Here is a 27,639-nt window from a genome sequence, read left to right as displayed (position 1 = left end):
TAAATACATGGAGAAGCTTCAAGGTTTTGATGCAGGGGTCACTAAAGCTATGGTTGATTCCTGGCAAAATGGTAGGGTCAAAATTAATGGAGTTTCCCACCAAATCACTGAGGGTCTTATTGCGGAGGTAACTAGCCTTTCTCAAGATGGCTTGAAATTCTACAGGGACAAGAAGATGTCTGCCAACACTGTCAACGACTTTGTCAAGGATGATAAGGAAAAAAGTAAACTGGTCAAGATTGACACCTTCTATGACATTGAGTCCATCAAAAAGTTCTAGAGGTATGTTCTCAGGATTATCATTGAATATGTCACTCTTGACCCCAAGTTTGATAAAATCAGGACTCATCATTTTGTTCTGTTAAATCATTTTAGACACAAAGTGAAAATTTCTCTTCCATTTTACATTTTCACCTCCATGGCCAAGAATATAGAGGGGTTCAAGAAATGCCTTGTTAAAAACCCTGCCCTCCATGAGGGTCTCCTACTTCTGGTTTATGAGTTCTTGAAAACCCTCACTATTGGTAAAACCATTGGGGTTTCAGGAAATGCTTTGGAGGACACTGCCAGTTCTAATTCTAGGGATGAGCTTGAAGTGAAATTAGAGAAAATTGACATCCCATGCAAAGTTACTCCTGCTACCCATGATCCCCTCATCCTTAGCAAGAAGAGCCCCAAATGTGTTTCCCCAATCCCCCCCTCTCCTCATCTCAAGGAGGTGAAAGAGGCTAGTGATGATGAAGTGGAGTATGATACAGGGTCTGAGGAGGAGGATTCAGAGATGGGGAAGGATATTGAGATGGAAGAAGACAAGGGGAGAGAAAATGACAAGGAGGAGGTGACCCCTATGGACCCCAAGGATAACCCCAAGAAAAGAAAAGTAAACTAGGTCCTACCCCAGGAACATCCCATCGACCTTGTTGACATGCCCCCCAGCCCCACCCAACCCAATTCACCTCAGGAGGTTCCCATTTTGCCCTCGGAGGAGATGATTGAAATCATGGTTGAAAAAGGGGGGCAGGTTATCAGAAAGAATAAGAGGAGGGCTTGGAGGAACTTCTATGGGGAAAAAGTCAATTTGGGTATTGTTAGAGAACCTGCCAAAATCCAAGTGCTGGAGGACCTTGACAAAAGCACCCAATACAATGAGCTCATTGAACCTACTCTTTTGGTTCTCTTTGATAATGTGCATAAAACTAGCTTCAACTTCCTAAACAATGCAAAGAACAGTTTGATTGATAACTTTTAGTCCATCAAGTGGCTTGTTCAGAAAATTGAGGCTCTGAAGGACAAGAGCAACCAACCCAACAACTAGGAAACTGACAAGGACTAGGATGCTAGAGGAAGAAATGACTAGGTGGGAAGCCAGGAGAAAGACAGAGGTCAAGTCTCCAGAGACCATCATGATGATAGGCTCAACCAGCTTGAGCAGAAGGTCCAAAGGCTAGATTCTGTCCACCAAATAATCACCAAATAGATAGTGGACACCCTTCACACCTTGAATGAGAACATTGTCAATCTGGGGGACTATCTGACTACCACTAGCCTTGAAAGGGATGTGGAGCAGAACACAAAGCAAGGATTCAATCGGGATGTTCTTCAAAAAGAGGACAGTAACCAGGCAAATCAGGGGAACTAGATGAACACTCCTACTAGGATTCAGGAGGGCATGGCTAGTCAGAAGGACAATGATGCTATAGAAATCTTGCACGCCATGGACATGAATGACCACTAGCCTACTCGCCTATCCTTTCCTCACTGGCCTTTGGTCACTGGCTATGGACTTTATTTTGTCTCTGGCCTTTTGAGGCAGTTTTTTGTTTTTTAGACTATTTTATTTAGCTCTTTTCACTATAAAACTTTGGGTTTCAAGATCCCTGTAAAACCTATTTTACCTAATAAAAAACAAGACATGTTGCATCTTCCATATCTAGGTAAAATAGATTACTCTTAGTTTATTCACCTTTTCCTATTAGATTTCCATCAATGTCATAGATCTTGGTAATTTTGTTTCCAAAATCAACTTTGCATCCTACATTGCCTAATTGTGATACACTCAACAAGTTGTAGTTCAATCCTTCAACATAGTATGCATTGTCACATGAAATTTTCTCTATAAGTTTAATAGAGCCTTTTCTTTTGATTTGACATGGAGCATCATTACCAAATCTAACACTATTTCCATCATATTGAGTAAAGGTAATGAACTTACTTTTATCTCCTATCATGTGATGTGAGCATCCACTATCTATGATCCACCTATCATTCTTTTTCAAATAGGTAACCAATGTTGTTTCTTCATCTTCATCTTTATCTAATTCATCCTTCAGGGCTACATAGACTACTTCATCATTATTCTCATCAGAGTCTTCTTCAACAATGTAGCATCTCTTTCCTTTCTCCTTGTAATCTTTGTTGTCATCTTCTCTTTTGTTCCTATACTTGTTTCTTTCTTTGCAGTTCTTCTTTTGTGGACATCTTGCAACTATATGACCTACTTCATTGCAATTGAAACATATGATAGGGAGCTTACCTTTGAATTTTCCCTTACCTCTATGGAATCTCCAAGCCAGTAGTGCTTCTAACTACTCCACATCTTCCTCATCTGTATTGCTATCACTGGATGCATGTTTTCCTTTTCTTATCTTCTTGCTTGATGTGTCCTCCTTAGTTTCTTTTATTGTCATCTTGGCCTTGAAAGCATATTCAAGGTTCTTAGGTCTATAGTTGTCAAAATGGGATAGATCAAATGCAGTAAGTCTCCCTACTATTCCTTCAAAAGTTAGTGTGTTACCTTGTACACACCTTAGCTCTTGGATGGTTGAAACTCTAATAGAATAGATGGGAAGCAGAGTTCTTCAGTATTTTTTGATGGTTGTTTCTTCTACCAATTGTCCACCTAGACTTCTTATTGCACTTACCACTTTTTCATTCTAGCAGCATACTGAGTACCATTTTCACATCATCAAACTTTCCTCTAAGGCTTTCTCTCTTTGCTCTTTGGACATTCTAATATCCTCCATAGATTTCTAATAAGGTTTTCCACATTTTGAATGTAGTGTTACTGTCTTTGATGTCATCATATTATGCATAGTTAATTGTAAAGGCAATCTCCAACATTTCTTGATTATGATCCTTTTTGTTCAAATCATCTATAGTAAGAGGTCTTGTTGGATTTACATGTTTTGTTCCAATTGAGGTTTGTGCATAGTCACCTATTGATCCAAGGTGAAATTTCATCAGACTCTACCATGTAGCAAAGTCATCTTTGTTGAGTTTAGGAACTTCTCTTTTGGACATCTTGAGCTTACTACTTCTAGTACCTTGAAACTAAATTAGAAGATGGCTCTAATACCAATTGTTAGAATTTCTTTAGAATAACTAAGAGGGTGGGGGAGGGGGGTGTTGAATCAGTTATTCAAGGTCCAAATTTCCTATTCAAACTTTTCACTAAGTGTAGTGAATCTATTCAACCATTCTTTCATTCAAGCTTTAACTTTTTTAATCAAGCTACTGTAAATCAACACACAAGTATAAAACATAAGAATTCAACACATTACATAGTGATTTACATGGAAACCCAATTTGAGAAAAACTACTTGTAACATGCTACTCAATTCTCTCTTTTGAAGTGATGCCCTATGAAAGGCCTACCCTGTTAAAGGCTTACAACACACTATTAAATGTGACCTTGTTAGAGGATTTAACCACCATGTTAGAAGTGGGCTTGGTTAGAGGACTTTAGAACATTCACTTGGAATACCACCCTATTAAAGGATTTATGAATGGTTGTTACACCAACCTAAGTCTATAGGATATTTAGATCTAATACAATTTCTAGAGAGTATTAGAGAATCTTGACTTGACTACAACATACAACTTATCTTGTAGATCTCAGATCACTTCTTAGCTCATACCCTTGCCTAGCCTTTAATATCTGCAACTCTTGATAGCTTTTCCTCCTTTCAAGCTTAGTCTCCTTGAGTCTCCATGTTCAATGTAACAATGTAATCATCTCTTCATGACAACTTGTAGAAGTAGAGCTTCTATGCTCTTCCTTCTCCTAGATGTCTCCCCCTCAACACCCTTCAAACTACTTTGCAGATTTGGCTCCTCAGTAGCAACAATATTAGTAGCTCTTTGCTTCTTGGTCTATGACTTCTTAAATATAAGTCTTGGAGTACCTTTTCCCACTCAATTCTTCCATTCTTTAACTTCAATTCACATGGATTAGGTAGGATTCATTGCATCTAAACCATATTCTGTTTCCTCTAAAAACTTCTTGAATAATCCTTTAGAATTCACTCAAAAATGGCTTGCATAGGATTCTATGCCTCCAACTCATCATCCTTATCTTCCAACTCATTAACAAAATTCAATCTAACCACTATGTTAGCTCAGATTTGGTGAATCTTCATCATTTGAAATAATGCAGTAGCTTGACACCATTGAAATACTGGTGCTCGGCACATACTATGTTACTTGGCATCAATTGTGTTTTTCTTGATACTCAACGCCTAAAGATCACTCAACACCTACTGAAATTTTTTTAATACTTGGCACACATTAGAAATTTTCTATTACTTAGCTCCAACTAAGAAATTGCTTGGCTTCAACTAACTTGCTCGACACCCACTAGTGATCTTAGTTTAAGCTTTGTATTCTACCTTGTTACAACTTCTTCCTCCAATGTTTCTAAGTGTGACCAACCTCTGTATCCTTGAGTATGTCATAAATACATCATTTAACCATTTTCTTAAGTGATCCTTGCACTTCATTACAACATCATAACTCAACCTTTCCCTTAGGTTCTCTTGATACATCTTGTTGATCAAATCCTCTTCATCAATCAACTAAGTGATAGCACTTGGATCTTATAAGCAAATATCATCCCTAAAACTAGTAGGTTTGACATCAATGACAAAACAACAATTGAAAACAATCTTTCAATAATAATCTTCCTCCTTTGCAAAAATCTCCCTCTTTGATCTTCAACGATGAGCTTTTCAATCAGATTTCCAACATGGATGAGGTAAAATATATGCTCCCAATTAGTACATGTGAATTCTTGAGAGAAAATGGACATACTTTAAAGATAAATTATAGTTTAAAGGCTTCAAAGAGTATGAATTTAAAATAAAGTATATGGTTATATACCTAACACATAGATCTATAATATCACATAACCTAATTTTTTTGATACTTAACCACAAGGAAACTTGAAGAAGAACACAAAAGATAAATTAAGAATTTTTTTTATGGTTGCTACAAAATATGTCTTAGACTAGTTTAGAGCCTCCAAACATTTAGGTTGGATCTCTAAGGTAAATCCAAGCATTAGGCTTGGTGCTATCCAATGCTTTGTTTGGTCTATGGGTACAATATCATGCACATGCTATAGTGAGTGTGTGCTATTTAAAGAATTTTTTAAATTCATGGCTTAAATGGTGTGAACATTCTATAATATGCACACACTTTGTAAGCCTTGTATTTGAATAGAGAGGAAGGATAGGGAGAGAGGGAAGGAGAGAGGAAGAGAGGGAGAGAGGGTAGAGGGTTAGAGAAAGTAGAGGATGTGGAGAGAGTAGGGAATATTATGTAGAGAGAGAGAGGAGGGGGTAGGGTAAGAAAGAAAGAGTGACAGAGACGATATCAAGAGAAGGGGATGTAGAAAGTCATGGGATAGGAAGCAAAGAGGGAGAGGGATTAAGGTAGAGTAAGAGAATAAGATAGAGTAGGGATTGAAGTGGGAGAAAGAGAGGAGAGAGTTAGAGAGAGAGAGAGAGAGAGAGAGAGAGAGAGAGAGAGAGAGAGAGAGAGAGAGAGAGAGAGAGAGAGAGAGAGAGAGAGAGAGAGAGAGAGAGCGGGGTGGGGGGGGTGTGGAATTCAAATATGCTATGGATAATTCAATAATGTGTACACTCTATAGCTTTGGCATGCAATTAGAATTTTGAAAAGAAAGGAAAAGGTTTCATCTTTTTGGCACAACTTGTTGCATTCACCCTCTTCTCAACCTGATAAAAACTATGGAAATAGATGCAACATTACCTTCTCTAAAAGTATGTTATAAGAAAGTCTTATGAAATCCATGTAGAAGATTTAGTGTATCCTTTAGGTTTAGCTCTACTTTTTAATATGTATTCATTGCACCTTTGGTTAATTCAATAATAAACTTAAAGTCACCTTATTTAAATATATATATTTGATGCCAATTGCTAGAGGTATCATTATTCCCCAATGTAGGGTCATGCCCTCCACCTTGTTACTAGTATGGTCTCTAAGATCTTATCATAAGAAACAACATGGTCTCATTTATTATCCCTAATCACACCTCCTTTAACCACTTTACCCAATATAATTGTTCCTTTAAAATTTAATTTAATCTCGGGTTGATTTGGAGCTTTCCATCCTTTTTTTTTTCTTTTGAATCTTCTTTTAGTTATCAAACTTGTAAATATCCATAGGATTCTTCCATATTTTAGAAAGAAAACAATCCCAAGTATATGGAGGAAAAATAGGCTATTTCTAATTAATTGTTCTTATATCTCTGACAAGGGTCTATTAAAAATAAAACACATTATCATTAGCATCTTTAGTATCCTTGAAGATCCTATTGTCCTTCTCCTCCCATAGACACCAACACACATGGAGAGGTGTTCACAACCAAGTTTCCTAGTGAGACAAATTTGAAAGAAATTTCTAGATGAGAATAAATTATTGGATTTATTTCCTAGCACATATAAAGGCTATTGTTTTATAGGAAATTATGGTATACATGTGACACAAATTTATAATGTGTAGAGAGATTGTGGATTGTCTCATATTCCATGTAATAAATGATGCATCTATTAGGAAGATGGAATCCAATTTTGTAAAGATTATTGTATGTTAGATTTTTACCATGCATAGAAGCCAACTAAAAGAAGTTAATTTGTAGACTAAGTTGTGAGTTACAAATATTGTTCCAACTAGAAAGATTAAATCATTACTTTATAAAAATATTATAAGTAGACATAAAAAAAGGTTACATATTAGTATCCTTACCCAAATGAACTTATATTTTTAGGGGAAGAGAATAATTCTCAATTCCAAAATCCATGCCTACAGTTTCAAAAAAATTAGGAATAAGATCATAACTGTTGCTAATACTTTTCTCTAGGATATTATATTTCCCTCTAAGAGTCATTTAATTTTCAAGATATATCATAATCTACATCTTCTTCCTTCTCATTAGTTGTCTAAAAGGGATAGCAAAACAAGGATTTTCACCTAGCCAATGGTTATCACATAATATGTACAAGTATTATTAGGTCCAAGATGATATTGGAATATTTAGGATAGGTAGGATGCTAAGTGGGTGGGGAAATTGAATCAATATACTTAAAAAAATTGTACTCTTTCAAACCTAATTTTTCCTTATGATTTATGAGCTTGGTAGACATGCATATTGTTAACTTCACTGCTTAATAAAAGTAAACACATCTATTCTACTTCACCATAAATTGTAACATATTTATACATGACACAAAATTTTTTTTCATCTATAAACCCTTGGTTAGAGAAAAAATTATGATGGGGATAGCACCCAAAAATCCTTCACTACTACAACAGGATATATCATGCTAGGGGTATAGGTGTTTGTCACTTCTAGTGACTTATTCTATTAGGAGTAATTCAAATGGATTTGTCAAAATCCACCTTTCTCAATGATTTTGCAACACTTATGTAATTTGTGCACTTTATTAAGAGATTTATAATAAGTCTATTAGGTATACCTTGTTAAAGGATTTATCTTCTACCATGGTAAGAAAGTAGTAGTGAAATTGATCTAATTGAGTGCAAATTTCTTTTCTATATAGATCTCTCTTCTTCTCAACACTTTATCACCCCTTCTTACTGATGTATCTAGTCCTTCCTTTATTTATGTATGGTACTCTACTCTATAGTATGTTCACCTTTTCATTACTCTAGCATATCTCCTCTCCAACATAATATCAACAACAACAACCTTAAGCTACTCTACTTAGGTCATTATAAAGAAATATGTTTGCCTCATATATCCATGGCCTAATTAGGGTTTAAGAAACTTTTGGAATATTCCATTAATCAAGATCTATTATCTAGAATCATCCTTATTATCTCATTAGTATTCTTTTATTTCATTGGTTCATATTTTTCCTTGGGATCATCACTAGTGAAATCTCTCTTCCCAACATATATTATTAAATATACTTATTAATCCTTGTAAACATCTTTCCCTTCTTAGTGGAATTTAAATACATATATTTGAGTAACATTCCAAACTTTTAGATTCTTCCTTTGTAGCTCATTAAATGCTATGTTTTTGATTTGTAGATGTCCTAACATTCAATAATAACATACTTGTTTAATCTTGTCTTTCTCAGTTAAGTATCTACTCACTGTACACATATTTTCTCAATATATATAAATATTAATTATACATTGATACATACTTAAGCTTTTTTTCTATTTTTAATTTATCAATATACTATGACACAACAATAATATTCACCGATGAACATACTCTAAACTCACTAACTAATTAGTTTGCACAAATGCAAATATTTGATGTTTATAGGAGTAACATTCGCCTAATTTGGCATTAGTGGAAAAAACCTTCTACATAATAGATCAAAACTAACTTGTTGAAAAGTTTTTTTAACTACCCTTGTATGTATACTTCATTATCATCATGTACTTGGCCTCACTATAGCATGTGTTTTGCAAAATATTGATCAATATTCTTTTTGTGTACAAAACTTTGACATTTCAATCCTTATATCTCCTCTAGCCTTATTTATCCCAACATAAACTCCCCCTATCAATATATAAAACCTTCCTTACATTTCATTCCCCCTTTATATATAAATAGAGTATATCTATTCATATTTCCCCTCTTTTATACTTATACTAAAAAGATAGGCTCAAAAATGAAAATTCTTTAGAAAATACACTCATAATTTATCAAGGAATCGGTTGTGAGTCTTCATCAAAGTATTTATTGTGGAGTTCTAATTATTTTTCAATATTTTTATTATTTTCTTCTCCACTCTCACCTTGAATGCAAGGACTAACATATGATCTTTAATGGATACGCTAGGTGTATTTGTTAGATGTTTTTCTTTGAATTACCTTAAGATGAGGGAATATGAAAGCTTAAATTTCATTTACTTTGGCCCTTGTCTTTTCTTCTTCCACTACTAATTCATTTTGGACCCATCTATAATTTTTACCTCAGTAGTACTAAACTAAGTAGGAACTCGGGTCAGTTATCAATCCATCTACAATTTTCTTCATATGCTCTTCAAATTTTTGTAGTTTCTCTTTAATATGCTATGTGAGATATGTAATATCACAAAAAAAATTAAATAATAAAATTGCATTTTGACCAAGATCATCTATCTTGCTAACCATGGTGGAGAGTTCCACTTGTTGAATTGGAATAGTCTAGTGGACCTATTCCATCACTTTTTTCTCAAATTTATTATGTGCCATCTCCATTAGTTTTTCTTGGGTAACCACATCAAGTTAATTGACCTTTTCATCGAACAATACTACTTGATTTATTTGTTGGAAATATTAGATAGGCAAGGTTATTGAGAGGGGAGGGGTGAATTAGGAATGAATAAAACTTTAACTTATTTCACCAATTAATCCTTCATATAATATTATGTTCTAATTACATGCATGAAAAAATGAAAGAAGTGAAATGATCATAACACTTTGAGACAAGATATGGTGACCCATAAACCTTCCAAATAGAAAGTAAAACTGGGGTGGGGATTATACCCACAAGCTTTAGTATGATAGTATAAAGTTGGCTTGTTAAGGATTACAATTGATCACTTCTAATGATCTACCCTATTAGGAGCAATAAGGGTTGTTAGGTCCACCTTGTGAAAGGATTTACAAAACATACAATGAAGTATGTATTTGATAAAGAGATTTGTCAAATACTATTCAGTCTACCCTATCAAAGGATTTAATTGATACACCTGTTAGGATGAACCAATGGCTAATCTCTGATCTACAACTTTGATTTTCTAGTTGAGATTTCTTTTTAATGAAAAGATCATCTTGTTGTGATAGATAAATGTTTGCTATCCCTTATACTACTTGTAGCCTTCTCAATTCACACTTCTTCTCTTCATATTCACTTTATACATACTTATTTGGATATGATATAATTCATAACATATATGTCAATCCAAAACATAATTCATCAAAGTTGGCTACAATATAGGTTTCTAACAAGATCACAAAGTTTTCTCAACTACTAACACTCAGGTTTAGGAGACAAAATTGGTGATGTTCTAATACTTGACAACCATTGTCAACACTTGACATCATCATGCACTTGGTAGATCTAGAAGCTCAGCTTATACTAATCACTTCCAAGTAGCTTGAACTTGGTCAACACTTGTGTGACTTGGTGAACACTCGGTATATAAACTAAGTCACTTGGTTGACACTCCATGGCTCAATCAAAACTAACACTGTGAGCTCAGTATAAATTGAATAACTTGGTTGACACTCTTTGGCTTGGTCAACACTAGATTCTTATTACTATTACCAGAAGATTAGTAGATACTAGTGAGCATGGTTGACACTATGCAACTTGGTTAATACTATGAAGCTCAATTAGCATTATAACTGAATAGCTTGATAGTGACCACTTGTCATGAACTATATAAAGATTCTAAAACTTGGTAGAAACTATAGAACTTAGTAACAACTATATTACTTGATAGAAACTATATTACTAGGTAGTAATTGGAGCATTTGGTTAACTCTGTAAACTGAAAGATAAGCTCAGTAGCAGCTTAACTGATTGACTAAGTGTGAGGCAGTAATAAAAAAATGTTGACCTTAATATCAACAATATTATGTGGGCTTTCTCATTAAAATTAGTATCAATAAAAATTCCATAGAATGTCCTTAATATTAATTAAAACTTGTATGTTTTATAGTTCTTACCAAATCCTATCCTTCTCTTCCTTCATAGTACATAACTCTCCATATTCTCTGCTAGAATGTTTAGAATAATTGGGAGGGGGTTGAATCGATTATCCAATGTCCAACATATGAATTGAACAAAAAAATATTTGAAAAAATTAAAATATTAACATTCAATAGCCTGACCTCTATACTCAACTTTAAGTAACATTAACTAGTTGCCCACTATCTTAAAAATAACAAAACATTAATATTAAATCACCACATATAACATCCACACAATTTTGACACTAGGATTTAATGTGGAAGCTCAATTTGGGAAAAACCACTACTAACACGTCACCAATTTTTCACTTTTCTAAGGTGAGCTTTGTTAGGAGACAACCCTCTTAAAGGTTACAAAACACACTATTCAAAGTGACCATATTAAAGGATTTAATCACCCTATTAGGAGTGGCCTTTTTAGAGGGCTTTAAAATATTCCATTAGAATGCCACCTTGATTAAAGCATTCACATATCACTACCAGGTCAACCATGACTAAAGGATTTCAACTACTGATATGGTTAGAAAGTAACAAAAGGTTTTGATCCATCAAATACAACTTACTTTGAAAATATAGATCTATGTTTGGCTCACAAGATACTTCAAAATCTTGCCTTCATTTTTATCTAAGTCTCTAATTCTCTTGGCAACCCTTCAAGATATCACATATCTCCTCTTCTCAACTCTTCTTAGCCTTCTTCTTAAGTTCACTAGGCAATAGTAACAACAATTGCTCCAACCTTCAACCTTGATGAAATTTATCCTTGTACCTCTTTAAATAGGTAGTTCTAATGTTTTTGTGCTTAAAAACCACCATAGACCAAAGGGTTAGGTTAGATTCATCTAATCCTTCCATCATTTCATCTCTTCCTTCTATTCTAGAAACATCTCCAATATTCTCCTTGAATCCTTGCATAGAAACATGCAAACAGGATTTCTCTTGATTTAAATGTTCGAGGCCATCCATACTTATCTTCAACATGCTTTCCATATTCCTAGAAATCAAATCTGTGTGCTAGAAATTACAATTTCTCATTATTTATTTAAATTTTGTTTCTTGGCCAACACTATGTGCTGACACTTAGTCATCATTGGGTTGTTCAGTTGCTACTAAATTTCCTACTTGGCACATATACTTTAACTAAGTCAATACTAATGCTCGGTGAACACTATTTCTTCTTGACACTTACTGGGACTCAATCAACACTAGCATCACTTGGCATATATTAAAAATTCCTTAATCTTCTACTCTATTTCTCAATCAAGCCTATACATTTGGTCTATCTTTGATCATTTATTTAAGGCTTTAGTACACCTATCTTCCCTACTTGCAACATGATTCAAACAATCACTTTATCTTTTCAAATTCCAACTAATCAAGTGTCCATTTGTAGTTTCCTCTTCGTAACTCAACCTTTCCTCCAGATACTTTTGTTATGAACATCTTCTCAAATCCTCTTCATCAATTACATAGAAATGACATATAGGTCAGATAGAATATTGTCTCACCAATAATGTTTAACCTTAATGACAACATAAAAATTGTTCCAATTGTAGTTTCCAACAATTTACCTCTTTGGCATGGATGGTGACACCTCTGTTTACCATGCAATCCAAAACATGTATTGTCTCAAACCACTCCAACTTTGTGCAATATCAGATCTTCATTTAGTTTCATTATTTTCTCATCTCTATTTTTAACAATCTCTTTCTTTAGTTTCATTTTGATTCTCATCCATGCAACTCTGATATGCGTCATATAAGCTCCCATTTATCATACTAGGTTATGAAATCAACTAGATTCTTGTCTATTGCTAACAACACCTCTTGTAAGTTATATGAACTCCCTCTATTTTCTTCTTCAATCTCTCTCTCTCTCTCTCTCTCTCTCTCTCTCTCTCTCTCTCTCTCTCTCTCTCTCTCTCTCTCTCTCTCTCTCTCTCTCTCTCTCTCTCTCATAGTGATCACAACATAGTGAACTCCCTCTTTATGGTAATTGAATTACATCATTCTCCCTCTTTTTGCATGGGTAACTATATTTCACTCTCTCCCTCTCTAACAACAATGCCAAAGACATTTTGACTTGTGTCTCTTTTTTGTAGATATCTTTATGTTAGTATAAATTCTTCACCTCTCATCTATGTATGACTGACTCAAAATTCTATCATTATTCTTCATTACTACCTTGGACAACTCCTAAAGTAGGACTGTCTGCATCAATTTGTAAGATAGTGTGATCATCACATTTGATGCAAAGCACCATATTTTCTTATGTATTCATGAGAATCCTTAGGTAAATCTTTAGTGAATATATCATATATTTTCTCTTTAGTGTTCACATACTCCAATTTTACTTCTTTGTCTTGAACTAGATCTCTCAAGTAATGATACTTGATAGCAATATGCATTTTCTTTTTGTGCATCACATAATTTTTTGATATGTTTTTAGCACTAGTGTTATCACAATAGATAACCACTAGATCAGTAATCTCTTTTGTCATATCTTTCAACAATTTCTTAATCTACATGATATTTGAATAATTTATTATTGTTACAACATATTAAGCTTCAGTTGTTGATTGAGAAATGTAGTTCTACTTCTTTCTTGTCTATGAAACTAGTCTCTTTCCTAGAATGGATGCACCTCCACTTATTCCCTTCCTATCATCAACATTTCATGCCCAATTAGAATCAGTAAATACCTTCAGTTCAAACTTATTATTTTTGTAATACAATCCATAATCTTCCATTCCTTTCACATATCTTAGTATCCTTTTTACTCCCACGATGTGATTTTCCTTAGGACTTGTAGAAAATCTTGCAATTATCCCAACTACTAATGCAATATTAGGTCTTCTATAAACAACATATTGTAGTTTTCCAATCATTGATCTATATAATCTCTAGTTGACATAAGTAGAATCATCATTCTTAGATAATTTGTGTCTACTAATCATAGGTATACTAACTGGTCTTGAATCTTCCATTCCAAAAAAAAAATATTACATCCTTGATATATTTGGATTGAGTAATGAAGATACTTTGCTTCATTTGATATACTTGTAAACCAATAAAGAATTTGATCTCCCCAAACATTTACATTTCAAATTCCTTTTTCATTTCATTAATAAATGATTTTCATAATGTTTCCTTCCCTCCAAATATAATACCATCAACAAAAAATTTAGATAGCAATACCTCATTGTTCTTGTCATTCTTTAAGAATAGATTGTTGTTATCATTAGCTCTTTTAAATCCAATCTTCACCAAATAATTGTGTAGTCTTTCATACCATGCTTTAGGGGCTTGTTTGAAACCATATAGAACTTTGTGTAGCTTACACACCATGTTATTCTTAGTAGGGTAAAAAAATCCTTTAGGCTTCTGCATGTACACTTCTTCTTCATGTATCTCATTCATAAATGTAGATTTGATATACATTTGATATACCTTAAATCCCTTTTAACAAGAATATGCAAGCAGTGTTCTAAATCCTTCTAATCTTGCTATAGGGGAAAATGTTTCCCCACAATGAACACCTTCCTCTTGTGTTTATCCTTTGCATACCAGTCTAGCCTTATTCTTTGTGATTTCACCTTTTTCATTTAGCTTGTTCCTAAATACCCACTTTGTTCCAATAACATGTTCATCTTTAGATCTAGGTACTAGTGTCCATATTTTATTCTTTTCAATCTTCTCATTTTATTCATTCATTGCTTGTATCCAATCCTCATTTTGTAAAGGATCTTTCACATATTTAGGCTCAAACTCACAAAGAATGTATCATTTTTTGGTCTTTTTCTTATCATAACATTAGATTTTTTATCTCAAACAATTTTCTCAAGTGCATGACATCTTCCCACATATTTAGATAGTATAGGTTCTTTTCTTTTTTGTTCTTCAATAGGTTCATCTTGAAAAATGATTTCAAGTTCATTTTCTTTCTATTGTTCAGGTTCTAGTTCATGTTCTCCATGCTTGGCATTGTCATCATGATTTTTTTCCCTTCTTCCCATGACTCATCATCATTATTTTGTTGCTCAACACCCACAATGAGTTGTTCAACAACTAGCTACTGCAACTAGGCATTCCCAATTTTTTGTAGATTTGTAGCTTTATTTTCTTGTTAAAGTGGGGTGTTGGGAGAACTATCATTCACATATATGAATGAACTATAGTATTTAGATTCTATCTTGCATTCAAATTTATTCTTTTCTTTCTTGCCTTGTACTCTATTTAAAGTATAAATAGTTGTACTCATATTTTTGAGATACATTTTTTTCCATTATTAATATTCTCGCCCAATCCCTAATGGATCTATTTCTCCTTTCAACTATTCCATTTTGAGGAGGGGTCCTAGGTGCCAACATCTATCTTTTGATTCCTTTATCATTTTAGAATATGTTGAGCTCATTGAAATTTAATTCACCACCTCTATTAGATCTCAAGCATTTTAGATTCTTTCATCTCTCCTTTTCAACTCTCACTAAATGCCACTTAAATAACTAAAAGGAATCATATTTTTCTTTAATAAACATCACAATCATCATTCTAGAGTAGTCAACAATAAATAAAATGAAATATTTTTCTCCACAAAAAATTTGAACACCAATAGGTCCACATAAGTAAGTTTGAACCAATTCAAAAATATCATCAGATCAATATCTCTTGCTCTTGAAACTAGACTTTGTCATTTTTCCCAATTGACATTGTTTACACATAGTATTGTTAGGTTTGTTCAATTTTGAAAAACTTCTTACTCTTTTCATTTTATGAATGCTAACAAAATGTTCAAATTTTATATGACATAACCTCTTGTTCCATAAACAAAAATATTCTTATTGTGCAAACAAACATGTATCCCTAGATAAATCTAGATAAAACAAGTAACATTGTTACATTTGATCTTATTAGTCAGTTGTATTGATCCTTTACCTTTCACAAGACATGGTACATGTCATGTTGGTGTTCTAAAACTACCAAGTTACAAAGAGCCTAACAATAGGATGCAAAGGATAAAATTATGTCTAAGGGCTAGCTAATTCCTATATTCAAGAGAAATCTCTTTAGATCTAGACCAACTTAAAAAAAATCACAAGAATTTTCTACACTTCAAGCTTTGTAGGGCCTAGGTGGGTAAACCTTAGGAATGGAATGACTGGATACTTGATATTCTCTTCACAATTCACTCATTTGCACTCCACTCTTCACCTCTATCCCCTATAGAAGATAATGGTCACAATTCTTCTTAGATTTCCATGTAATTCTTTGTTATAGCAGCTAACCATAACTCATAGAGCTCTATTTACAAATAAGTACTGACCAACAATTTGTTTCTTCATATAGAAATGTAAAATTTGGTTTGATCTAAATTTTGTCTTTGTGCAACCAAATTAACTCTTCAATATGCATCTAAACTAATGATTAGTTCCTTATCCATTGCTACACAAAGTCTAACTAGCAAAACCTAAGCTATTTAATTGACTTATAAATTAAAACATTAGCAGTTAACCCTAAACCCCATTCTTATAAATATCACTCTTATATAATTGGAAACCCTATCAATTTATGAATCATTTACTTAATTCCTTGAATTAAAAGAAACAAAAAATTGGTATACAACTTATCCTAATTGCATTAAATTGTATGAACCTTGCTCATTCAATCCCAACATAACCAACACATAAAAATGGAGATAAAATTTTGGGACATAGTTATGGTAGAACTTTCCTTTGTATTAATTTTCCTTTGAAATAGTACATTTACTAGTATAACTCAAGAATAACTTAGAATATGAGAGAATTCAATTTAGGATTCACTGGTATTCCTAGATTACAAAAAAATTGAATACAACATATAACATTAACACAAAAGCTAACTAGACTAACTACAAAAATAACATAACACAAAAATTTATATAGGTTTTAGACCTCAAGTCCACATCTTAGAAATGCTTTTATTTGAAGGATTACAACAAGCTTCATATGGGAGGACACATTTCAAAATTCAATTGTGAAGCAAATACAAAGATATTTTATCTTATATTACAATAGAAAACATTCTCTACACTTGATCAAAATTTTTGATGCAGTTGTAAAACTAGCAGGTGGCACTCAATGTAGGTGTCTTTAGCAAACTTTGTTTGTCTTCAAGCTCCTGTCACTATCCTTTCCTTTTCTTTGCTTCTTTTTCCTCTAACTGCATCTTTATGTCGTACTAGTCACTACCATAGGATCATAAAGCTTTGATATCTACTATGACCTCCCATATGGTGATACTTGTATCTATGCCAGGCCAAGTGTTATCCCTAATAGCATCCAATTCCTCAAGGCTTTTTTTTCCATTTGGTATTAGTTATTTCCTTCACCTCTATAGTTATCTTTGACTTTTTTTTTCTAGCCTATAAAGCATGTCAATTAAGTCATAAATCACTGCTACACTTGTCTCATCATTGCAGTAAGCTAGGAATCTAGGATGATCCAAAATGCTATCAAAAGATGCTGACCATTCTACCCAATCCTTAACTCTTCCATCACTCTCCAAAATTATAGACACAAAATTGGGTGTTCTTGTGGCAATTGTCTTCATTTTATTCTATATTAGTTGCAATTTTCAACCAAAGAAACCATTCATATCATTCACCTTATTTATCATTTTTCTAGTGTTTATGATACTCACCTTAGGTAGATCCTTCTTCTATGCTAGCATAGGTACCAAACTATCAAAAATGGAGTATACAGACCCCATTTAGTGAAAAGTGGAGACAACAGAAGACAAACCTCTAACATCTATACCCTGCTCCTTGCAACACAAGGTAGTTACTATGAATATTCTGTGAGACCAATTTCAAGACATTTATTTTGTGAATTATCAAGTTCTTAAAACTCCTTATTTGAATTTCCTTGCTTTATTCCAAGTCTTCTTCCTTGATCTCCATTGCCTGGCTTGATGCTTTCCCTATTTCAGTTACTTGGCCCTCTATTTGTACATCTTGGTATTTCATCTTTGTAACTAATCTGATAGTATTCTTTAATGTTTCTACCTCATTTTCCAACTCAAGGGTCTTCTATCCTAAGACATAGGTCTTTTTCATTTCTTGCTCATACCTCCTCTTGGTTCTGATAAACCACTCATAAACTCCCTCTAACTATGCTTGAAGGCTATCCATCTTGTTCTTACCCAATAGAGCTACTGAAGTGTACATCCCATAAATTTGGCTACTAGAGGTGGAGTGTACATTCCAAAAACAACATTATGCTTGGGGATTCCTTGATTTCCACCAGACTAGGCTTTTGGTCCTCTGGAGCTAAACCTCATATTGTCATTGTTTGGGCATCAATGTTATATCCAGAGCCTCTTCACTCATGACCTCAATTACTTCTATGATTATTTCATCACTGATTATCTAGGCTTGCAACTATAACTTCTTAACCCTTTGTTCATACTTAGATGCTTGAGAAACCATATATCTCCTTCTAACAATGTCAAAGTATTGGCTGCCCTTTGCCAGAATTTGTAGGGCCTTTTGCTAAGCCTTTTATGGCACTTCCACCATTTTTTTTTATTACTTCTTTTCTTTTCCCATTCTAAGCTCTTAGGCTGATCCTCTTCATCATTAGTGACTTCAAAAACTATGTCATCATAAAAAATTTTAGGGTCAACCATTTTCCTTATTTCTTTAGGGACTTGTGTTGCTATCTCATCAAAATTCTCTACACACTTATCTAATCTTGACTAGTAGTCTTCTTCAGGATAGAATCCCTTGAAGGATGGATCAAAATTTTTCATCTCATGGTCAAAACTAACATTATCTCTATATTTAATCATCCTCTCCCTAGATACATCCTCATTTATTCTCTCAACAATGGTATCCTCATCTCACATAGGTTTTTTAGGGGGTAGGTTATATCCTCTCATACTTTTCAAGGCATTTTTGACTACATTATAGGGCTCATATGTCCTAACTAGCCCAATTGAAAATTTATAGCCTCTTAGATAGGCATCAGTTTCCTCAATGGCATTCTTGCCTATCTCAAAGTCTCCTACCTCGGTGCATATAAATTAGATTGTTCCTTTTCTGACAAGTTTTCCTAAATACTCTTTGTTCAATGAGATCAATTGCCAGAACACTTCAACAAACCCTAGTCTCTCAGGGACATATTTGGGAAGAATGTGGGGTGGCTAAGGGAAACCATAAATTCTAATAATAGTATATTCATCAAAAGAAAAAGACACTTCCCTAGTCATGTGTTAATCATTTGACAACATCAAAGCACATTTTAGTTTTAACAACCTTTCTAACACTTCTATGAATTCTTTCATTCACTAATCCTATCATTTTTAAAATAGGATGAGCAAAATCATTGTAAAAAGAAATGACATTTGAATATGGGTAGAGCCTTTTCCATACCCTTCTCTACCTTTGTACTGGTAATCTTACTCCCCACTCATGTGTGGACTCGAACAAGCTTTGATCAAAAGAATCAAAATTCTTGAACATGATTAAATGCATAATCATTGAATAATGAGGGAATCTAAAATTCTCCAATTGTCCTTGCTAAGTAGCAATGACCTGTCATGCCTGACCACTACTTCGAGTTTTTCTGCAAATTAGGACCTTGCTGTTATAAGATTTCCTTCAGATGTTATGTTTGTATTTTTGAAGAATTTGGTTATTTTACTTTCCTTTGAAACTCGAGACTTATGATAAACATATTTTCTATTTTAAATTATGTTGTTAACAGAAATGGTGACTTAGGATTTTAAGATTTGAAACTGGCATATTTATGTTTGCATGTTGATTGGGTAACAATTATGTTTATTATGTTTTGAACTCATGGTAAACTGCATTCTGTTTTGTAATGTATGTTAACTTGACATTTCAAAATCATTTGAATGGTAATACATTGTTTGCATTTAGAACTTATCATTGTATTTTTGTATGTGGGACTGAGTAGGGATAGAATTATTTCATGGGATTTTTTTTCAGTTTAGCATATAGGTATATGTTGTAAAGGGAATTAAATAACTTATATTTCATATAACCTTGAGATGGTTTTCATTACATAACTTGTATTCATTTTGTTTTAAAAGGGTTTGAGAAAACCGCAGTTTGCATTGCAAATATTTATACTTGTTTAAAAAGGGTCTAAATACCCTAGGTTGTGATTGGCATAAACATTTCTATTTTTAAAAGGGTTTAATTACCTCTTAAGCTTTATGTAACCCTAAATGGGCATCGATTGTCATGAAGGAGGAAATCATTCTTATTGTGTTGAAAGCCAATTCATGGCAGTGAACTTGGTACTGCCGAATACATGGCACTGTGATTCATGTGGTGTATTGAATGCTTGTTATGAGGATTTATGGCACAAGGTTTAGTCAGCCATTTCATGTTGTGAGTTGGGTTATTTGTAGATTATGGGTTGGATACTAGGCCGCATTGCTCTGTTTGGTTTACATCTATGTTCTTGTTGCTGAGGTATCGACATTATTGAGGGTGTTGGTTGGAAGGGAAACTTGCTTATGTGGTTAAGCTCGATGGAGATTCTCGTCAGAGATTGCTTACCAATTTGATCTCGACTTTTGGGGCTTTGGCATCGAGTTAGATTGCAGAGCATTTTCCATCTTCAGTATTACATTTAGGGGCAATTTCTTACCCTACTCTCTCTTTGTTTTGAATTGCAATGTTATTTCATTTACCATAATGTAAATGGTTATCAATTTTACATTTTTTGAATGTACATTCAAGGATGGGTATGTACAGAGAATGGCACTATGTGCGATGTTTAGCTCTATATATATCCACCTTTGAATGTGGATTTATGGAGAAATTAAGTCAGGTGTTGTTGTATGTATATATATTTGTTTGGGCTTTGCCCTAACCATACAATCTTTCTCTGAGTTGAACCTAGTCGGGACTTCATGTCTGCGACAGCATGTGTTCAAAGTGTTTAGGATATGTTTAAGGGTATTTAGCTTTGTTAGGGCCAAGCTCTGAGAGAATCATATTTTAAAATTCATAGATATATGTGGTTCGGCCACAGTCTCAAGCTTGCATTTGGTCGCAGTCTTATGACTGATTAATGGCATAGTTACTCTATTTCTTAAGTTATAAATGATTTAAATAAGGGTTATGTCATTGTTAAAAAATAGTATGCTTGAATTCTTTAACTCGGTTATTGTATAGTAAAACAGTAACTTAGCGAATAGTTGTGACATTTAATGGTAATGACATTTTGTCAAATGGTTAATAGGAAGCTCAAATTAAGAAGAAAATCTTCTGCGATAGCATAGTTTACCCATTAATTTATTATGGAAATCGAGTCTTATTTAACTAATTGTTTTGTGGTGTTGTTCGCAGATTAAATAAGGCATTATTTTATAACAAAGACATCGATAGATGCTGTTGTATCACCAGGGTCATTATGTGAACAGCTAGTGAGCATCTTATAGTTTTTGGATTTTACATCTTAATCATTTTTAGTCATTGATATAATGTAAGTTACATTGCATATTTGTGAGTCATATTTTAAATTGAATTCCGATTTTGTATTTTAAATGTTGATTGTAGATATAATTGGGTGGTATCTTATCGTTAAACAGTGGTAAAACTTCAATAGACACTTGGATATTTAGTAACATTGTAGATTATCTTTTGTTAAGCATTGGTTGTACTTGGATTCAGTAATGTTTGATTTTACTATGTAGTATTTTAATAATCATTTACAGATTGTTTTGAAATAAGATGTTTGAAACAGAATCTTGTTTTATAAAGATGTATTTCTGTTCTTAAATGAAATGGAAAGTCGTTTTAAGTTATGAGATAGATTATGATATATGTCAGTGAAATGTCATTTAAAAACAAGAATATCATATATACATTGTATTATTATCTTGGCCAATTCGAAGGATAAGCTTAGTTTGTTATAACAGTAGAGATAAGTAGTACAGTACTACGACTGGTAGATATCGTTAAATTGATGTAACTGTTTAATTATATTTACGAGATTGTAATATTATAGTATTTATTTCTATTGTTATAATAACCTGAGTTTACTTTCAAAGTTTGGTAGTAGAAGATGAGATTTTAAAAGATGAAGAATGTATTGTCATGTGAAATCTGACTATTATTCATTGCATGTGCATTCTTAGAATATCTGATTGATGTGTATGTTAAGGATAGCTATAATGAACATATATCGAGGTGGTTGAATATCGATTTATCCTATTTAGTTAATTAATTCAGTGATAATTTTAAAGATGAATTGGGTGGGTTAATTACATACAAAAGATAATTGGCCTTACCTATGACTTAAACCAGTAAGGTTAAGTACGAAGAACAAGGCAAGTCTCTATTGCGTCATTTCACGAGTACTATAGAGAATCCCACTATGTGTTGTTTATGGGTTTACCATATATGGATGTAGTATCTTAGCACCATAGTGATGACACCTCAGTATATATATGGTTCATTAACTGGTTATTCTTAGTGTGAGTTTAATTTTGTGTTGTTAAGAAGATGGTTACTTCTTGCATATTAATTTTAGAATTGCACTGTGTTATGAGGTTCAGATATCTGCATTATGGTTTTATATATGTTTGTTCTAACATGTATGCAGGTGGACTACACTTTTTAACTCAGTGTGTGCTGAGCCCTTTTTTGTGTTGTGTTGCATTTGTGTGTCTGTTTCAGGTGTTTCAAGTTGATCAACTAGTAGCAATGGATGATTGTTGAAGTTACTTCTTGATACAGTATTTGATACTTGTAGAGTCCTTATGTTGGACCTAGGCATCTAAGAATGATAATGTACTTCATTATTGTATTAAACTCATTATGTATTTACATCATTATGGAAATTCATTTAGATGATATAATCTTATATTTTGAGGCCTTCGAATTGAGAATGATTCAATCATGGTACTTGTTAATATGTTATTTTTAAAATAAAATAAAAATCTTTCATGCAATATGCTTGTTCTTGGTTTTCTAGTTATTGTTTTGTTTAGAGTAGCTTTACATGATCTCCTCATGTATCTTGTCAATTATGTATGCTACATAGTTGTACCAACATTGGCATTGGCATCTTAAATATTTAGGGCCAAAACATAATGTCCCCCTAGGGCATTTATGGTTCCATCTAAATCTAGGACCTTGTTTAGACCAAAGATAGTATTATGGAAATACCTCTGAAATAATTCAAGAGGCATGATTTTCTCCACTTCCTTCTTTTTTGGAATCTCTCCCTTTTCTTTATGAGACTAAGGGATGTGCCTTGTCATTTCCCTACCCATATAAAAGCTCTTATTTTTCTTGAAATTCTTAGTTAGGTCATCAACATCAATAGGAAATTTCGTTGGGCATCCCACATCAAATGCCTCTATGAATGTTTCTTTGTCTAGGGACATGAAAATGCTTTTGTCTCTTTAGTAGAATGACTTACTAACTAGATTATAACATTTTATCAATGCTTTTACTAGGTCCACATCTATAAACACTTCTTGCATAATCGTTTTTCCTAAATTCCTAACCTAGGGGTTGCAAATTGGAACCTTCTCTGACCTATTTTTATAGAATAACCAGAACAACTCGTATCCATTTCTATCTAGAACTACATTTCTATAAAAAGCATATGGATCCCTAAAACCATGATCATTTGCAGCTTGTGCATTAGTAGAGCCAGGTAAAATATGTATCCACTCTTCAATAAACAAGCTAGGACTTTTCATTTGTAAAGTAGATTTTTCAATTTGTGCCTATGTAATTAATTCTCCTTTCTAATCCATTTCTTCAAAAAATTCAATCAACTCTAGATGCTATGTGTTGAATAATAACTAAAAATCTTCTATTCAACTCAAACTTTGCTTAGAAAACTCAAACAATTATGAAGCTAGTAATGAAAATCTTTGTGCCCTTTAGAATTTATTTATTTCTTCAATAGGAGCATGGCATTAATGAATTTTAAATTGGCACACTTCAAAACTTGAAAAGATTAAAAAATATATGCTTTTTGTCATTTCATATATCCATCTCATCCCTTTTTATCCACCTTAGACATGGTCATTGAAAACTACTTTTATACTTTAAAACTAGAAGTTGCGATGATGCAATGACCACTTTATCGCTACTTCACCATGGTTTCTTCTCTTTTCTTATTTCTAGTTGTGACTGTATGAAATAGGTTAGTTCACAATGTTGTATCTCAATTCTTGAACTATGATGTCTAGCATGCAATGGTGTAATTTTGTTTGTTCACTACTTCACAACTTTATTTCTATTTACCTCTTTGACTACTATAATCTAGTGATGAGCTCTTTATTCACTATTTCACAATTTCATTGCATTTTAGGACTTAACATATTTCATGCTCGTGATGATATGATGCTCTATATATCTACCTTATTTCTCTCTCACAACCACTAGTCATGATGTATACTTTAACTATGTGATGTTGCGCCAAGAATTTCTTTTACTGCTACTTCATCCTTTACAACATTATAACTCAATATTCTATCTATCTTTGAAATCTTGTGAGAATGTGATCAACAATTCTTCTCCACTTTGCAAATTAAGATGGTAATAATAAATGAAACCATGCAAAGATGTGATTTCTATGAGAGTGTGATCTTAAGCATTCGCCACTTTTAGCTTTTACTCCGAGTCAATCAAAAGCCTTAGCAATATTATGACAATCTAAAACTTAACCACTTAATTATTTGATCATTCCATCACAACTTACTTTGTCACTTTGCTTCAAACCCTTGTGAAAGAGCAATAAGCATCTCTCCTAATTATCATATTTCTTTCATGATTTTGCAACTTATAATCTTTCTTCATGTCTTAGTTGTGAGATCATGCAATAATCCTTTAACTTGACTATTTACTCCTTATCGCTGCTTTGTGACTTAAAATCTTAACTCAACAAGTAACCCTATAAAGGTGTGATTATAAGCTTTCATAGCTTTGCCATCTTAACCTGATTTTTCCCTTAACCACCTCTGAGCATGTACTAGTCTTAAGTCTTAACCGCTACTACCTTTTTGCATCCTCACAACTCTGTCTTCATTTTTTTTCTAAACACATGCAATCATGTACTAATTCACTTTTAGACTATTGTTTATATCTTTTGCACTATCATTAATTTAGTCATACTCAATGCTTTCTAGCATTTGACCTTGCAATGACTATGTGAAACTAACCTTTTTCTTTGTTTGCATCCTTGAAACTATCAAGTATAACATGCCCTTTACCCCAACGTTGTTGCGATAACCATCTTGTTGACCACTTCTTTTTATTCATAGTATCACAACTTTAAGTGTTTTTAGTTCTTATTTAACCTATGATCATGCACTTTCCAAGTCATTACTCTTTTGCAAATCAAACTTGCATGGTCGCACTAATTGCTCTGATGTCGTAATGAATTGTTTAGAAACCATCTCACACCTTTGCATCATTCAAGAAGGTTAGTGATCAAAGAGTAGCAATGTTGTGCTCAATAGTTCTTTGCAACATCACAACTTAAGAGACAATAAAAGCATGAGATATAATAAGACCGTGGATTCAAAAATTAGGGATATAGACACATGAGCAAGAATTTTTTGTATATCCCTATTTAATTATTGCAAATCAATTTTGATTAAACTCCCTTGAAACATAAAACATAAAATTTTCTTAGGGTTTTTATGAGGGTTAATACAATTTTTAGAAACCCTAAGCAGGACAAACACTATTCTACTTGATTTTCACAAGTTTTGACAAAATTCTCAAGCCATTAGTGGCTATGTCTAGGGATGATGGATAACTTGTATGCATGCAAGAATGCAATTTTTTTGGCAAAAGAAGACCACATACTTGAAACTCATGAAAACTTCTTCAAAGAACACACCTAACTAAGCAAGGGAAAACACAAAACCACACAAGAAAGCACTATACAAGGATTTATAGGGCATCTATAGAATCTATAGAATGTACATAAAACCTATCTATTATTCATGGGAAATAATTATTTTAAGAAAAATACCTCTTCAAGAACTATCCATGAACTAGTAGCTCAAAAATGTTACCTGAAAGTTCTCTTATGAAATAAGAATATTTACCTTTATTGCTATGGATCTGATAAGGGCCAAGCCAGATGGGGTCAAATTTACCATTCTTTCCTTTATCTTCCAGTCTAGCATTCCATAGTAATACTAAATCTTCAAGTTGAAATTTCCTATATGATGCTTTTTTGTCATAGAAATGCTTCATCTATGCTTGCAATCTTTCATTTTGTGTAGAGGCATCCCTTCTTGTCTCATCCAACCATAAGATATCATCCATTCTTAGTTGCATATCATTAACAATGTCTTCATCAAAAACTTGGATAAATTTATACATCTCATTCAGATTGTTTTGGGGCAATCTTACCTGGATCCCATATACTAAATCAAACAGGGCACAACCAATAGCCTTTTTTACTATAACTCAGTCTGCCCACAATGCCAGAGGAAACTTGAAATCCCAGGCTCTCTTATTTTCTTTTAGAATCCTTTTGATAATCTTGAGTAAACTTTTATTGTTGGATTCAGCCTGACCATTTCATTGGGATTGGTAAGGTGATGATGTGGATCTAGTGATGCCATATCTTTTGCAAAAAAAAAAAATACTCATCTAATCTAAAGCACATAGCATTGTCAATGACAATTTTCTCTAGGCACCTAGATCTAATAATGATGTTATTTAATATGAAATTTATTACCACTTTTCTTGTTGCATTGCTAGTAGGAATGACTTCTACCCACTTTGTAAAATAGTCAATGGCAACAAGGATCCAAGAATGACCTCCACTAGATTTATTTGAGATTTCACCAATGAAATCAATGCCCCACTATTGGAAAGGTGCTAGCACCTCCATTGGCTTCAATGGCAGATTTCTAGAAAAATTCAGCTTCCCCCTAAATCTTTGACATGCATCACATTTCTTTACTAGCTCTTGTGCATCTTTGAATAGCGTAGGCCACCAAAAACCAAACCTAAGGATCTTGTGGGCTATTTTTTTTCTATGTAATAACCCCCACACAATCTTTCATGCATGTCACTCTAGATCTTCCTTAACTCTTTTTCATTTACACATTTAAGAAGAACACCCTCCATGTTTCTCTCCACCACAACTGACCTCTCACAATGATATATCTAATGGCTTACAATTGTAGAGCCCTCTTCTAATTTTTTGTGAGTCCTGATGGGGTATTCATATATTGTAGGTAGAATATTATATCTTTGTACCAATAAAAAATGTCCATGTCACATAGATCACTCCTACAATCATCATCAAGTTGGTTAATTTGATTTTCTTCAAGGTTAGCCTTTTCCATCAATTTAGCAAGGCCTTGACTTCTAACCAACTTAGGAATTTGACTATCAATATTGAATTCTTAGATCATATTGATCCATCTACATCTTCTCCCTAAAACCTCTTGTTGTGAGAAGATATCTTTCACTGTAGCACTTGGAACAAATCCAATTAAAGTGGCTCCCATTAAATAACATCTAAATTCCTTTACAACTTTCACCAATGCATAGGCCTATTTTTCATTTATGTCATATTTAAGTTTTGTAGGTTGCAAAGACTTTATGAAA

At 33.2% G+C, this 27,639-nt stretch overlaps 1 protein-coding gene across 1 annotated transcript in view; it reads left to right on the top strand.

Annotated features, from left to right (window-relative positions):
• The window catches only part of LOC149547756 (uncharacterized), a 96,489-nt gene extending 74,973 nt beyond the window's left edge, over positions 1-21,516 (top strand). Inside the window, exon 7 of the mRNA XM_089794796.1 lies at positions 21,385-21,516. Coding sequence (XP_089650922.1) covers positions 21,385-21,393 — 9 coding nt within the window. The 3' untranslated portion in view covers positions 21,394-21,516. The remainder of the gene's footprint in view (positions 1-21,384) is intronic.
• Positions 21,517-27,639: the final 6,123 nt, after the last annotated feature.

Source organism: Cupressus sempervirens, chromosome 7 (assembly GCF_028749045.1).
Source record: "Cupressus sempervirens isolate cs-2001-9-10 chromosome 7, ASM2874904v1, whole genome shotgun sequence".
NCBI classification, from domain to species: domain Eukaryota; kingdom Viridiplantae; phylum Streptophyta; class Pinopsida; order Cupressales; family Cupressaceae; genus Cupressus; species Cupressus sempervirens.
This window is presented reverse-complemented; position numbering and strand designations above follow the sequence as displayed.